The sequence below is a fragment of the Corvus hawaiiensis genome, chromosome 28 (assembly GCF_020740725.1).
Source record: "Corvus hawaiiensis isolate bCorHaw1 chromosome 28, bCorHaw1.pri.cur, whole genome shotgun sequence".
Lineage (NCBI taxonomy): Eukaryota > Metazoa > Chordata > Aves > Passeriformes > Corvidae > Corvus > Corvus hawaiiensis.
The window spans coordinates 2,719,534-2,732,848 of NC_063240.1; the positions used below are offsets into that span (position 1 = coordinate 2,719,534).

General features: G+C 54.4%; 1 protein-coding gene across 10 annotated transcripts in view; it reads left to right on the forward strand.

The window, feature by feature from the left end:
• The window catches only part of PIP5K1C (phosphatidylinositol-4-phosphate 5-kinase type 1 gamma), a 52,055-nt gene extending 38,887 nt beyond the window's left edge, over positions 1-13,168 (forward strand). For 3 of the 10 annotated variants that reach the window (XM_048287568.1, XM_048287570.1, XM_048287571.1), the window contains 7 exons: positions 759-897; positions 1,186-1,218; positions 3,588-3,695; positions 3,950-4,082; positions 5,790-5,864; positions 8,217-8,300; positions 9,118-13,168. In XM_048287568.1, coding sequence (XP_048143525.1) covers positions 759-897; positions 1,186-1,218; positions 3,588-3,695; positions 3,950-4,082; positions 5,790-5,864; positions 8,217-8,300; positions 9,118-9,120 — 575 coding nt within the window. In that variant the 3' untranslated portion in view covers positions 9,121-13,168. The other 7 variants (XM_048287567.1, XM_048287569.1, XM_048287572.1 and 4 more) reach the window with 5 other exon arrangements.
• The last annotated feature ends 147 nt before the right edge of the window (positions 13,169-13,315 follow it).

A 13,315-nucleotide genomic window follows, 5' to 3' on the forward strand; every position in this document is an offset into this window, starting at 1 on the left:
AGAGTACATTGTTTTGTTGCAGCACCAGCAGGTACTTGATGCAACACCTCTGCATCAAAGGAGACCAAATCCCTGTTTTGCAGCACTGTGGGGTTCTGCAGTAAAAATGGTCACCTGCATCACTGCTGCAAGACAGCTGCTGCCAAGGGGTACCATAAGTCATAGCTCAAAAGCCATCAGAAAGTTGCATTTTCTACCCTTTAAAAAAGGTGGGGGGAGGGAGGGTGACTGGGAACTGCAGCACTCCAATGACAGTGTTTGGGCAGTTAAAACAGGTAGGATCTTGCCACTGGAAAACAGAGGAATGGGCTGGTTCTGTGCTGCCTTTCCTTCACTTCCATCTGGCTGCATTTACAGCTGAGTGCTGGGGGGCACATGGGTGTTGGATTGCTCCCTGTGCAAAGCACTGGACACTCAATTCATCTCTTAATTCACTTGGATATTTATCCCTGGTGATCCAAGCCTTTAATCCAGCTTTGGTCACCAGTGAGACGTCTTCATTGGCATTCTGTTCCCTGCCTGTTGTGCTGGAAGTGGTGCTGACTGGCTCTCTCCAGAGGACGCCTTGGGAGAGGCTGTCATGTTCACGGACCCAGCTAAACTTCTGCCTGTCTGTGGTTTGAGTGCCCAGTCCCAGTGCGGGTGTGCAGGTTCATGGTGGAACAGCCTCTCACGGGGCTGGTGTAGGTGAAGTGGTGGTGTTTGACCTAATCATCTCTTCTTCCTGCCTCTCCCCTGCCTGTGCTCTGGGCCAGCAGGCAGGCCAGACCTGCTCCCTTGCACTCCTCCTTCCTTTGAAGAAGCTACCACGGCCTCCATAGCCACGACACTATCGTCAACATCCCTCTCTGTTCCCGAGCGATCTCCCTCGGAGACCTCTGAGCAGCCCAGGTACAGGTGAGGACGCTCCTCCCCTGCTCCCACTGGCACCGAGTGGCTGCCGTTCCTCTCCGTGCTGCAGATCCCGGCAGGCTGCCCTGCACCCTGCAATGCTAATGACCGATTTTAATTATATCTCTCCTGGGAGCAAGCAGACACAGCTTTGATGGGATTAATTATTGCTGGAAGAAGTGTCAGCTGTTAAGTAGAACATCTCCCTCATGGGGTGTGGAGGTAGATTTGGGGACAGTGCAGGATTTCTGGCTTAAATTGCTCCTAACAAACTCTTCTGTTTTCTTTCCGCAGGAGGCGTACACACTCCTCAGGGCAGGATGGCAGGTGAGAAATGGGTCTCCTATCTTCTTTTCTCATCTTCTCTCTGCTGCACAGAGACCTCATGTTTATCCCTGTGCAAAGGTCTCTTAGAGGGCTGAGTGGGAATTTCAGCAGCTCCAGGATTTTGGCATGGTCCTCTGCAGGATGCTGAGCTGCTTCTGCAATCAGATGATCCCCATTTCTTACATAGAATTTTCATTGCAAGCAGATCTCTTAGTATTTTGAAAATAGCACAGTTATTTGATAGGAAAGGGGACAACAGTGTTGTCCAAATTTACCCACCCACCCAGCACCAGAGTCAAGGAAGGTCATTTAAGTCCCTTTAAGAGAGTAAGTGAGCCTTGACAGCAGGAACTTTCCTCCTCTGAGCATCTGCTTGTGGCCTGGGCAAAGTGAAAGGCCTCTGACTTCAGAAGGCACTGAGCACCCTCAGTCCCCACAGAAGTAGCTTCCACTGTCTTCAGAAATCTGTGAGGTTTTTTCCCTCCTGTGGTGTCTTAGAGCCAAGGACAAGGCAGGATAGAAATGCTGTGCTGCAGAGGGGTGTCTGATTTAAATCAGAGGCTCATATCATGGAATTACTGTGCGTTATTGTGGAATTATTTTGCACCAGTAAAAATGACCCCATTGCCCATGTCAGCAGGATCTGCACGAGGAGCCAGCAGATGCTGCTGGCTCTGCCCTGCTTTCCAGGACACTGTGTAGGTGTAGTAGGCTTTGAAATGACATCAGAGACTCAGTCCCAGGATGTGCCATAGCCAGAGGAGCCTGACAGGCTGATGTCCTCTCTCCCTGCATCAGTGTTTGGTGCTTGGAAGGAAAGGACTTTGGAAGATGAGGGTTTGCCCCATGTTACAGGCATCTGCCGTTGTTCCAAGCTTTGAGTGGTTTGCTGAGTTCAGTTGATGTGCATTGTGAAAAAATCCCTTTCTGTGGTATTTCCCAATGAAAATACCTCTGGATGCTGCATGTTGCTGAATCCTGGCAAATTTCTGTCCCTGGAGGGTCTCGCTGTGTGAAGTGTCAGGGGCTTGTGGAGTACCTCATATCCTGTAGAATCCAGTGCTAGAAATTGCTGAAAATTGGAGACTTAAACCCAGGCCCCAGTGGTGGTGCCCATGTGGCAAATGCAGGGACTTCATCCAAAACAGTTTGGACTCAATGGTGCCTCATGGAGGGAGGGAGCTGCTGTAGTATGTGACTGCTCCTCCAGAAATAGGTCAGGTGAATCAGAGTGACCTGGGAGCATTCAGGGAGCTCAGTGACTTGGTCAGAGTAGATCTGTCTGTTACAAATTTACCAAAGCTACACTGACCCTCTGCAGGTGTTTGTCTGCAGGCCACCTTTGCTGTTTTTTGCCTAATTTGTCCCTTCTAGTGCCAGTGCCTCCATGTGCCCTTCCTGGGAGAGCAGGGACCTGTGTACTTGTAGAGCTCTCTGGGATCCCCTGGTGAAAACCAGTGCAAGCACAAATTTATTAAACCAAGAATTTACATTCCTGAGCTGAGATGGAAAAAGCCTTACCCAATTTGCTCAAGAATGTGTCACGCCTCTGGTTATTCTTGTCTGCTGGGGAATTCACTCCAGGTTTGAGGTCCAGCCCTGTGAGGAAGAGAGGAGCGAGCTCCTTGCGTGGAGCTGGACAGAAGTTGCTGCCCACTGGCCCCAGCTCTGGTCAGAGCCAGCCTGGAGCAGGGCAGTGCTGTCAGTGAACCCAGAGCTCAGCCCTTCTCTGACAACTGCCCCTTGGCTTGGCAGGCTCCCGCTCCTCCTTCCCATGGGGACAGTGGAGCCAGCCCTGCTGGCACAAGTAATTACTCTAATAACATGAGGTATTAAAGTGAAGACTGTCAGAAACAGTTCCAGAGTGTGCAAATAAATCTGATGTCAACCCTGGAGCAGCTTTAATGTGCTGGGAGTCTTGGAAGAGGTCAGAGGCTCTGGCCTGGTGCCGGGCTAACTCTGGATACAAGTTTTCCCTGGAGGCCAGTTCTCTTTGCTCCCATGCTCCATCTGACACTGCCCATCTTTCCTACAGCACTGGTTGTTTAACTCCTTTGCTCTTGTCCTCTTCTCCCACCATGTTATTCCTGAGTGCTGCAATCTTCCAGGACTGACTCTTTTTCCTGGGAGTTTTGGTTATCCAAACCCTCAATGCTGAGAGGTCTGAGTGCTCCCTCTGAGCTGAAACCAGCCACTGTCTGCGGCTGGGAGCCGGGTGCCACAGTCACAGCAGCAGCAGCGCTGTGCTGGGGCAGAGCTGCACAAGAGGCTTGGCTGGCTCAGGACTGATTCAGGCTGACCTAAAATTGAGGGCTGTGCATAACTCCTGCCCAGCTGAGCCTTTGGGCCTGTCTCTCTTTGGTTTCCAGGTCACACGAGGAGGTGCGGGTCGAGGAGGAGGTTCAGCAAATCAGTGTCGAGCTGGAGCCCAAGTGTGACGTTGAGATTGTAGCTCCTGAAGAAGAAAAGGTCAAAGAGTGAGTGGTTTAAGAGTGTCGAGCAGAGCCCACACGGTGGGTTTTGACCTGTGGCTGCTTGTGCTGGAGGCTTTGCCGGTCTCCAGCTTTGCTGGGTGTTGGGTGAGGCTGAGAACAGTTCTGACCTGCCCTGCCCTGCCCTGACCTTTCAGGATGTGACAGCATAGCATCTTCAGCTCCTCTGTAATAAATCAATTCTGCTTGCTCCTGTCCTGATTGCAGTGACTAGACTGTCATTTCTTTCCCCTTTGCAGAGAGGCAGCTTCTTCAGCCTGTGCCATTGTCACATCCACAGCCACCGTAGAGGTGGAGACGGCCAGCCAGGCCTCGGAACCAGCCAGCCAGGCCTCGGATGAAGACGACGTGCCAGTCACAGACATATACTTTGTAAGAGACCTTCTCCACCTGACCCTTGGGGTGTGATGGGAAGGGTTGGACAAGGCTGTCAGTATCCATTCCAGGCAGTTGGGTGCAGGGCAGTGGCTGCCCTGCGCCATCTTGGTGTAGAGCACCTTGAGACCTTGATGCTGGGTGGGTTTCTGAATGCAGAGAACTGGATTAACCCTTGGAGAACTCAAACCAGCATCTAGTGGGGCTCACACAGGTGGCACTCCTGCTGTGGATGTAGCTGTAGCTGTGCTGCTCTACTTCCAAGCACAAGTGCTTATCTAGGCCAGCACATTTGCTCCTGGGACAAGCCAAGGTGATGTGGGTGCAACAGAGAGGTTCTTCCTTCCTCAGCCAGAGATCTTGGCTGCTTTCCTGACACAAACATGGCCTAGACCCAAGGGGAGGTGGTTGCAGAGGGTGACCTTGGGCTTTGGTGAACTCCGGCTTTTCCTTTCCCTGCAGGCTGCATTAGGTGATGCAGTGGGAGTCTAGTGCTGAGCCAGGGAGTAAGTTGGTGGTTGGCAGCAGAGTGCCATGGAGCCTGGCACTGGTCCTCACTCAGCTCCCACAGTGGCTGAGCAACTTCTGCAGACCAGAGAAGAGGTTTTTTAGCAACATGTACCTGTCCCATGGATTCGCGGAGCAGAGCTGAGTGCCTGTCCCACGAGAGCTGAGCTCTCTCTCATGCCTTGGCACTGGAACCCTCATTAAAAGAGGTGCCCGGCTTCTCCCTGCTCCAACTTGTTGCTGTTGGTTCTGTGGTGCTGGAGATGAGCTGAGCCCATGTGATGGGCTCCTTCAGGCTAAACTAAAATGCAGCATTGGCCTTTCCCTGAGCTCTTGTGACTCTGCTGCAGAGCTGCTCACTCATTGCCGAGTCACTGTGAGGCTCGTGGGAGCTGTGGAAGGAATCAGCCCTGTTTTACAGCTTGTTTGGAGTTGGATGCATGCTGTTCAAAATGCAAACGGCTCCTCTAACACGGCTGCCCCTTCCTTGCCTGTGGATGGCAGCTGTGTGCAGGCAAATCCTGCCTGCTCTCCTGGCAAGTGTCTTCTAGCGAGGGTCAGCTCCTCTTCCTCCCTGTCCCTGGGCATATGGACTCCGCCCAGCTTGAGGGGCACCTCTGTCCAAGAGAAAATTCTGCAGAGTGTTCTTGAGAGCGTGACTGACTGCTCATCAGCATTTCATACTTCATCTGAGTCTGAGTTTTGCATTAAATGTGTGTCGTGTGCTGTGGAGTGTTTGTCACTGCTGGGATGAAGGGAAAAGCTGATTGGGGTTCCCATGGGCGCTCTCCTTGGAAAGCCACTTGAGCTGGAGCTCAGGTGAGGCTGCACCCGTGTGCTCAAGCAGCACCACAGCTGCTCCTACAGGAGTGCTCAGGGGCAATGGTGGGTGAAGGGTTGGTGTGTACAGAGGAGGATTTGGCCAGTCCCAGAGGACTGTGATCTGATCACTGCAAGTCTGCTCCTGGAGAGCACTTCATTCTCCTGTTCATCCCCAGGGAATAAAAGTGCAGAGTGTGGCAGGGCATGGGCACCGCTCTCCCCTGCTCTCCCCTGCACGGCTTTCCCACCTGCTCACCCGTTCAGGCCTGGAGTTGCCCAACCCCTTGTTTTTTGCTTTCTCTTTCATCCTCTCTTTCACATCACCCTTTTTTTCCTCTGTTTCCTTTCTCACCTCACTTGTCCTGGGCCACCCAGTTCACAGATGGGAGGTACTGGATTTACTCTCCCCGCCAGCGCAGACTCCGAACTACCTCGCATTCCTCTGGGATTGTAAGTGACCATGCCAGCACAGCATGTAGGGGAGCAGAGCTGCAGCTTTGAAACACTGGGGCCAGCACCCCATTTCCCTCGACGGCTGGGGCTCTGGATTGAGTGGGCATTAGGAACCAGCCCAGCAGAAATGGGGGAAGCATACTGAAATGACACCAGTGGATCTCCTTGTAGGATCTGGGAGAATCATGAGCTCTGTCCTGCTTTTCTGCAGACTGGTGACACAGCTCCTACCCCGGCATGGGCCGTAATGTCACCCAGCCCTTGGGAAAAGTGAGAGTGATGAGGCCCTGGCACAGGTTGCCCAGAGAACCTGTGGTTGCCCCATCCCTGGCAGTGTCCAAGGCTAGCTTGGATGGGCTTGAAGCAGCCTGGGATGGTGGAAGGTGTCCCTGCCCATGGCAAGGGGGGATACTGGGTGATCTTCCAATCCAAACTGGTCTGTGATTCTGAGCACCAGACCTGGCCAGGGAGGCACCGGGGCCTCTATAGATGATGTCAGGCTCAGCTCCCTCAGCCCAGGAAGAGAGTTTTAAAGACACCATTAAGATGTTTCGAAGCTTCCAAAAATCCAGTTGCAAACAGAACTGTTTTGGCTTGTGGGGAGCAGCTCATAAACTAAATGAGGCAGGAGGTGGTGCTGAGTTAGGGCTGGTTTCAGCTCTCCAGCCCTTCTCAGCATCACCAGTGTGCTCCCTCCTCACTGAAGGTGTTCTGTGAGCAGGGAGGATTTTACTTTCCAAAAGATGCAGGGAGGCATTTGAGTTTTAGGGGCTGAATCTAGAGCTGAGATTGTTCTGGGGTTTAGCATTTCCCTTCTCAGGCTTTGGGAGAGCTGCTGTCCCCACGGGGTGCTGGCAGTGCTGCCGGAGCCTCGCACAAGTGCTGGTGCAGCCTGGTGCTCCCATTTGGGTACTGGGCAAGGTGCATGGGGAAGCAGGGGCAGGAATGTGCCCCTTGCCGTGGCTGATGGCATGAGGAAGGTGCTGCACCTCTGTGGGCAAACAGGCAACTCCTCCTGCAGCTCCTCCTGCCCCTCAGCTGGGTTTGCCTGCTCCGGCACCGGGAGGGGTAGTGCCAAGCACTGGATGCTCCTTTATCTCCCGCAGCTCCCCGCATGCATCCAAGCTCCTAAAAGGCTCTGAAAGAGACTGGCTGGAGCATGTGGTTCAGTCAGGATGGATAAAAAAGAGGATGTGGATCATGCTTGATGTGGTGGGGAGCTTTCCTGTACCTCTGACAGAGCCCTGAGAGAAGCTCCAGAAAGGGGTTTCTCAACCCTCCTTCCTCCCAGACCCACTGGTCTCTACTAATGGAGCTGCAGTTACTGGAGGGTTCAGCATGTGGAGCCCAGTGCTTCAAAGCTTCTCTGGCTTCTTGTAGTTCCTTGTACATTGTAGACTGTCACAGTTCCTGGGCTGGGAACACCCAGGCTTCTTCCAAGCACCCAGTTCTGTTTCTCTTCCTTTGCAAATGCCAGGCTGTGTCAAAGGGGGCAGTTCCCTCTCTGTGGGAGCTCTACTGGAGACTAAAAGAGCCTGTTCACAATGTAAATTGCCCCTGGGAACCCTGGAAGCAGAGACCAGCCCTTGAATCTGTGCTGTGTTGGCAGCAGAGTGTGTCTTCTCACACCAATGCCCAGTGCTGTGATAACTGTCCCTCAAGGCACACCTCCTTCCCCTCATTCTTTCCAGGGTCCAGTTGTGTTTTGCCTCCTGTGTTGTACTTGTTCCCATCACCCCACTGTCCCCAGGATCTCAGCAATAACTGTTTCCTTTCTGTGGCCACCATCCGCCATGGTCTCACCCCAGCTCCGCTGCCTTCTGCAGAGAAGGAGGAAGGCACAGCAAACAAATCCAGTTTCCCTGTAAAAGCCCTCCTGGATATCAGTTTGTAGCATGCACAGGGCTCTAGAAATGGGAGGGTGAGAGCTGGTATCGGGTAGCAGGAACCCAGAGCTGTCACTGCTCTTAGGTAAGTCACTTCCCAAGTCTCTAGGTTTCTCTGGAGCCGGGGTGATGCCATGGCAGGGCGCTGAGGTTTCCCTGACATCTCAAAAGCTCTAAAACTCTGTCCCTACAAGAGGAGAGGTTGTGCCACCCCCACTGCAGCTGGCGCAGGTCCCGTGTCCCGGCTGGCAGGGAGCAGGTACGTGCTGAGGATGAGGAGGGCTCCTCTGCTGAGAGCTGGCTCTGGGCTCAGTGCTCTCCCTCCAGGTGGACAGCTGTTCTTACTGTATTGTCTCCTACTCTTTTTATTTTCTCCTTTTATTTTTTCCTCTTCTCTCCTTTGCTCCCTGCTCTGCTGCTGCTCTCCCTGCATTCTCCCTGCCGTCTCTGGCCACTCTGGCAGCCGACAGACGAGAGGAGTTGGGTTTACTCCCCGCTCCACTATAGCGCTCAGCTCCACTCTGTCTCCGATGAGGAGAGCGATACAGTAAGTGTCCAACAGCCGTGTGCCGGGTGCCCGGTGGGTCGAGGTCAGAGTTTGTGCTCCCTCTGCAAGATCAGCTTGGCCTCTGGCAGCCTGGGGCTCCTGCATGGCTGCAGCAGAGCCCGGCTGCCTCCCGGGTCAGCTCTGTGCTGGCAGAGCCCCGGCCCGCTCAGCAAGGGCTGTGGCTTATTCCCAGTTGTTTGGTGCAGGGAAAGCTTTGGGGACCTCAGGTTTTCCAGACATGTTGCCATTGCTGGAGGATGTAGAACAGCCTCTCTGGTTGTGCTGGGAAGTTGGCGGGACACAGACCTGACTGATGTGGGCACTGGTGCTCAGGGGTTGGTTCTCTTTCCCCTCACGACCAGAAAGACATTGAGGGGCTGGAGCGTGTCCAGAGAAGGGAGTGGAGCTGGGGAAGGGGCTGAAACACAAGTGTGATGAGGAGCAGCTGGGGGGGCTCAGCCTGGAGAAAAGGAGGCTCAGGGGAGACCTTGCTCTCCACAACTCCCTGACAGGAGGGTGCAGCCAGGCGGGGGTTGGGATCTGCTCCCAGGCAACAAGGGACAGGACAAGAGGAAACAGCCTCAAGCTGTGCTAGGGGAGGTTTAGGTTGGATATTTGGTAAAATTTCTTCACTGAAAGGGGATTGTCAGGTATTGGAACAGGCTGCCCAGGGCAGTGGTGGAGTCACTGGCCCTGGCAGTGGTCAAACAGCATGGTGGTGGTGCTGGGCTGATGGTTGGACTTGGTAATCTTGGAGGTCTTTGCCCACCTTAATGATTCCATGATTCTGTGACTCTCTTCTCTCTGCCTCTTGCAGTAATCTCTATGCAGACACAGAAGTCCCAGAGAGCAGCGATTCCCTCTGCAGGTCGATGTGTTCCCTTTTCGTTGATGCAGCCATTCCAGTGGGATGGGGAAGAGCTTGCTGACACCAGTATTGCTGCACTGCAGGATCCCGGGCACTGCGTTTCAGAATGGAGCAAAACTATAACCATGTATTTCTACTTATCCCAGATGTGGGCAGCAAAGAAACCACCCGCTCACCCGCAGCTCCCAGCAGAGAATTCCAGCTGGATGTAGAGAATCCTGGGTAGTACCACAGTGTTTTCCAGACGTGCACTACCGTAGCTACCTATCCATGTGTGATACTGTGAACCTTTTTAATTTTGTAATCATGTATTTATTTCTTTTATCTTTGCACAGAGACAGCACAAATGTGCTTTTTTAAACATTTAGTTTACTGCACTTTTTTTTTTTACTTTTTTTTCTTTTTTTCTTTTTTTTTTTTTTGGGTCATATATTTGTTCATCAGAAAGGAGCATGAGACCTCACCGAAGAATGGGTAGGAGCACATTGCTGGGGAGGGCAGGGACCGGAGTGGCTTCATGCGAGGCAGCAGTGTGGTCTGACCAACTGAGGGAGTCAGGAGGTTTAAGGCTGTCCAGACTCTGCCACGGTTTTTCCGAGTGGCCCAAGGCGAGTCACTAAACCATTCTGTGCCTCGGTTTCCCCTGTGCTAATGGGTGCACAGTACCCACTTCTGTTACAGCACTTAAACCCTGGGATGAAAGGTGCTATGAAAATGAAATGTATTAAAGGCCATGGAATAGAATTGCTCCCATGCTACCATAGTCCAAAGTAGCCATGCCAATTCACTTGGATCCAAACTCCCTAGCGACTTCTCCTGTCTGTACCACTGCGGGGCAGCACACAGTTCCTGGCGACAGTGACATGGACTCCTCGGCTCTCCCCGAAGTCGTGACGGGCTCCACCTTCACCCTATGCTGCACTGCTGCGCCACCCCTCCCTCTGTGCTTGGAGTCCACGCTTCATCCGACCGGCCGCCGCCTGCTCCGGACCCACGGGCACGGACAGATGGGAACTGGGCACCTCCCAAGCCCGGCCGCGTTGGAGGGCGAGTTCCCCACTCTGCCCGGCCCATGTGGGGCTTGTCCAGACCCTGCATCCTCCTGGAGCCACTCAGCCCCTCACCTGCTCGTGGGTGTACCCTGGGGTCACGGACACTGGGTTTACAAGTCCCCTCCGCCCCTCAGGGCAGGCAGGGAGATGTTCAATCGCTGGAGGCAGGAACAGAAGCCTGGCTCTGCCATGGAATTGTGCCAGCACTGCTGTGCTCATGGACTCTTGGACAGAAAGCTGGGTGACTGGGGTGTTGCTTGGGGTCACGTCTGCTGGTGGAAATCCCTGCTGCGGGTGTCTGAGAGGGTTTGCTTTGCGAGGGCTGCAGGCTATAGGTGAGAGAATTCGGTGTCACGGGGTAGTGTTGAGGCTCATCCATCAGCAGGACACATATCATAGCATTGTCTGGAATCCAGCAATCCCATCCTCATCTCCCAGAGAGAAAACAGGAAATCCTTTAGACCAGAGGGAGACAGGTCTTGTTCGTGTGCTTTATGAACCTCACTTGAGAAAGAGGGTTGAAATCTCTTTATTCCCTTTACAATCTTCACTGTCCTCGGGATTCCCTGTAGAGGGGTGGGGAAGCAGGACCCTGCTCTCAGGCCTCAGTCCCCACAATCTGTCTTCACAGCAGCACTCAGGAGCGGTTATGTTGGGTCCCAGGAGGTAGCTGAGCTGATGGGAAGCTCTTCCTTCTGTACTGTGCTGAACTTAGTGAGACTCTTCAGGAACTGATGGGTTTTTTTCTTGCCTGGAATACAGGACCTGGACTTCCCTTCCCTGCCTGTGGATGCAGAAGGCTGCGAATTGTGCTTCTTGGGAGCACAGTCTGGGGATTGTGCAAGTTGCTGCTGTTCATGTATCCATGTATTTACCAAATAGTCTATCAAAAGTCTCTCAAGAAACTCTCCCCTTTCCGTCGCTGCTTGGCAGCTCGTTCTCCCAGCTGCAGCTCCTGCCCCAGCCCACCTGCCTGTGCCACCCGGGGGGCTCTGCAGGCTGGGGGGGGCTCAGGGCTTGGTGGAGGGGAATGGGAGCCGTGCAATACCTACAGCCTCACCTGCCTCTGGGCTCAAGGCAAGGGGCTTCAAAAAGCTAAAAATGCAACCTATTTTTCCTCCAGCAGTGTGCATAGAACAGCCAGAGGGAGCCACACCCCTGCTGCAAGGGCTGCTGTTGAGTGCTGTGCTGGAGGAGGGGGCTCTGGGGGGGAACCAGGGTGGGCTCGAGCTGTTCTGACCCAGGCCCCTGCCCTGGGACCACCTCGGTCAGGAGCTGGAGTGTTTGGCCTCATCAGGACTTTCCAGCCACCTGAAATCAAGCCTCTTTTTTGAGATGGTTTAAGCATTGCTGATGGAGATTTTATTCTTTCCCCTTATTTCTAGGGGTCTCTAAAGCTGCTTGGCCTCTGTGCAGGGAGTGTCCCAGAGAATGAGCTTTGTGAGCTGGAGCTGTGCTTGGGTCCTGAGAGAGGAGGTGAACCCAGAGCTCCTGCAGCATGTTCATTTCAAAGAATTGTCTTCCCTTTTTGAGATGATCCTTGTGCAGTTCTGTAATGACCCTCTGGAGCAGGTCTGGACGGGTGGGGGTGGTCCTGTAAGAGGACAGGCAAAGGCTTAGAACAGCTTTGTCAAGGGGACAAGGAGGAACCTTCCTGTAGGGAGATGCTGATCTGAAATGGAAACTGCCCCTGTTCAGGCTGGCACAGTCCCTGTCGTGTCACCTCCTGTCCCAGCAGCTCAGTGCTGGGGAACTGTTCAGTCTCTGCTTCCCACAGAGGCTTCATGAAAGGACCTTGGATTTTAGAGCTCATTCTTGGCCCCCCTCTGCATGGCACTGCAGGGGAGCAGCAGCAGCTCTGGAGCATGTCACAGGCACTGCCAGTGCTGCCTGGGCAGGAGCAGCACTTGCCCATGGAAAAGAGCATCCTTGGTCTGAACGTTCCTCCAGCTGCACTTCAGCTCATTCTGGACTTGAGTTGCTGTTCTCTGCTGGGCTCTCCTGAGTGACCCAGCAGGTGCTGTCCAGGCTCTCTCATCCATGTGTCTTGTACTCTGAGATTCGACCCCGCAGGACAGCCCCTTCCCACATAGGTCTGTGTGCCACTGCTGTCCATCCCTGTCGTCCCACACAGGATCTCAGGCTCTGTGGGACATGCCCTGACCATTGCCTGGTGCTGGGGCTGCAGGTGAGCTCTCCCTGCCAGGTAAGGGGCTGGCAGGAGAAAATGGGCATCTCTGTCCTGGAGTTTGTAGTCAGGCTCCTGTAAAGGCTCTGGGGCAAACCCAGGAGCTCGTAGAGAGACACTCAACACATACAGAGGGGGTGCAGCTTTTGGCTGCCGCTGTGTCTCCCGCGGCGTGTGCCGGAATTGCACTTCGGGGAGTTTTTTAGAAGGCAGAGCACTCACAGGACTTGGTCCAAGGCAGAGGCGTTCGCAGGGCTCCGTCGCCCCCCGCATTCCCCTTCTCATTCCCAGCCACTGCTCCAGCGCTTCCCGAGTGGACAAGGAGAAAGCCAGGGCTGAGGCGTCTTGGGCCGTGCCTGAAGGTTTTTTTCTGTCCATGTCTACACGCGCTGTGTGTCCCGGTGGCTGTCCCGGTTCCCACCCACGTCTGTCCCGGTGGCTGTCCCGGTTCCCACCCACGTCTGTCCCGGTGGCTGTCCCTGTCCCCACGCGTGTCCCGGTGGATGTCCCCGTGGATATCGCTGTTCCCACACGCGCCCGTGTGCTGGATGCTCGGCGGAGGGGGCGCGGGCGCTGCAGCCGGACGGGGACGCCGATGTTGGGGTGTTATCCCGTCTCTGTTCCGGGGCTCGAGGCCTGGGCGCTTTTTTTTTTTTTTTTCTCGGTTGTTTTGAGGGTTTTTCTCCTCCTTCTCCGGGGCGCCCCTTTTCCAGAGATCTGTACCCCGCTCTGATAAAGCGTTCTGCAGTCTGTGCTGTGCTCTCGGGCTCTCCGCCTCCTCTCTGAGCGCCGCGCGGGGCCCGCCCCGGCCCGGCCGAAAGGGGCTCGCACCGGCGGGGCTGCCCGGCCGCCCGCCTGTCTGCGCCGGGGCCGCTGGTGAGGCGGGGCGGGCGCAGGCGGACGGCGG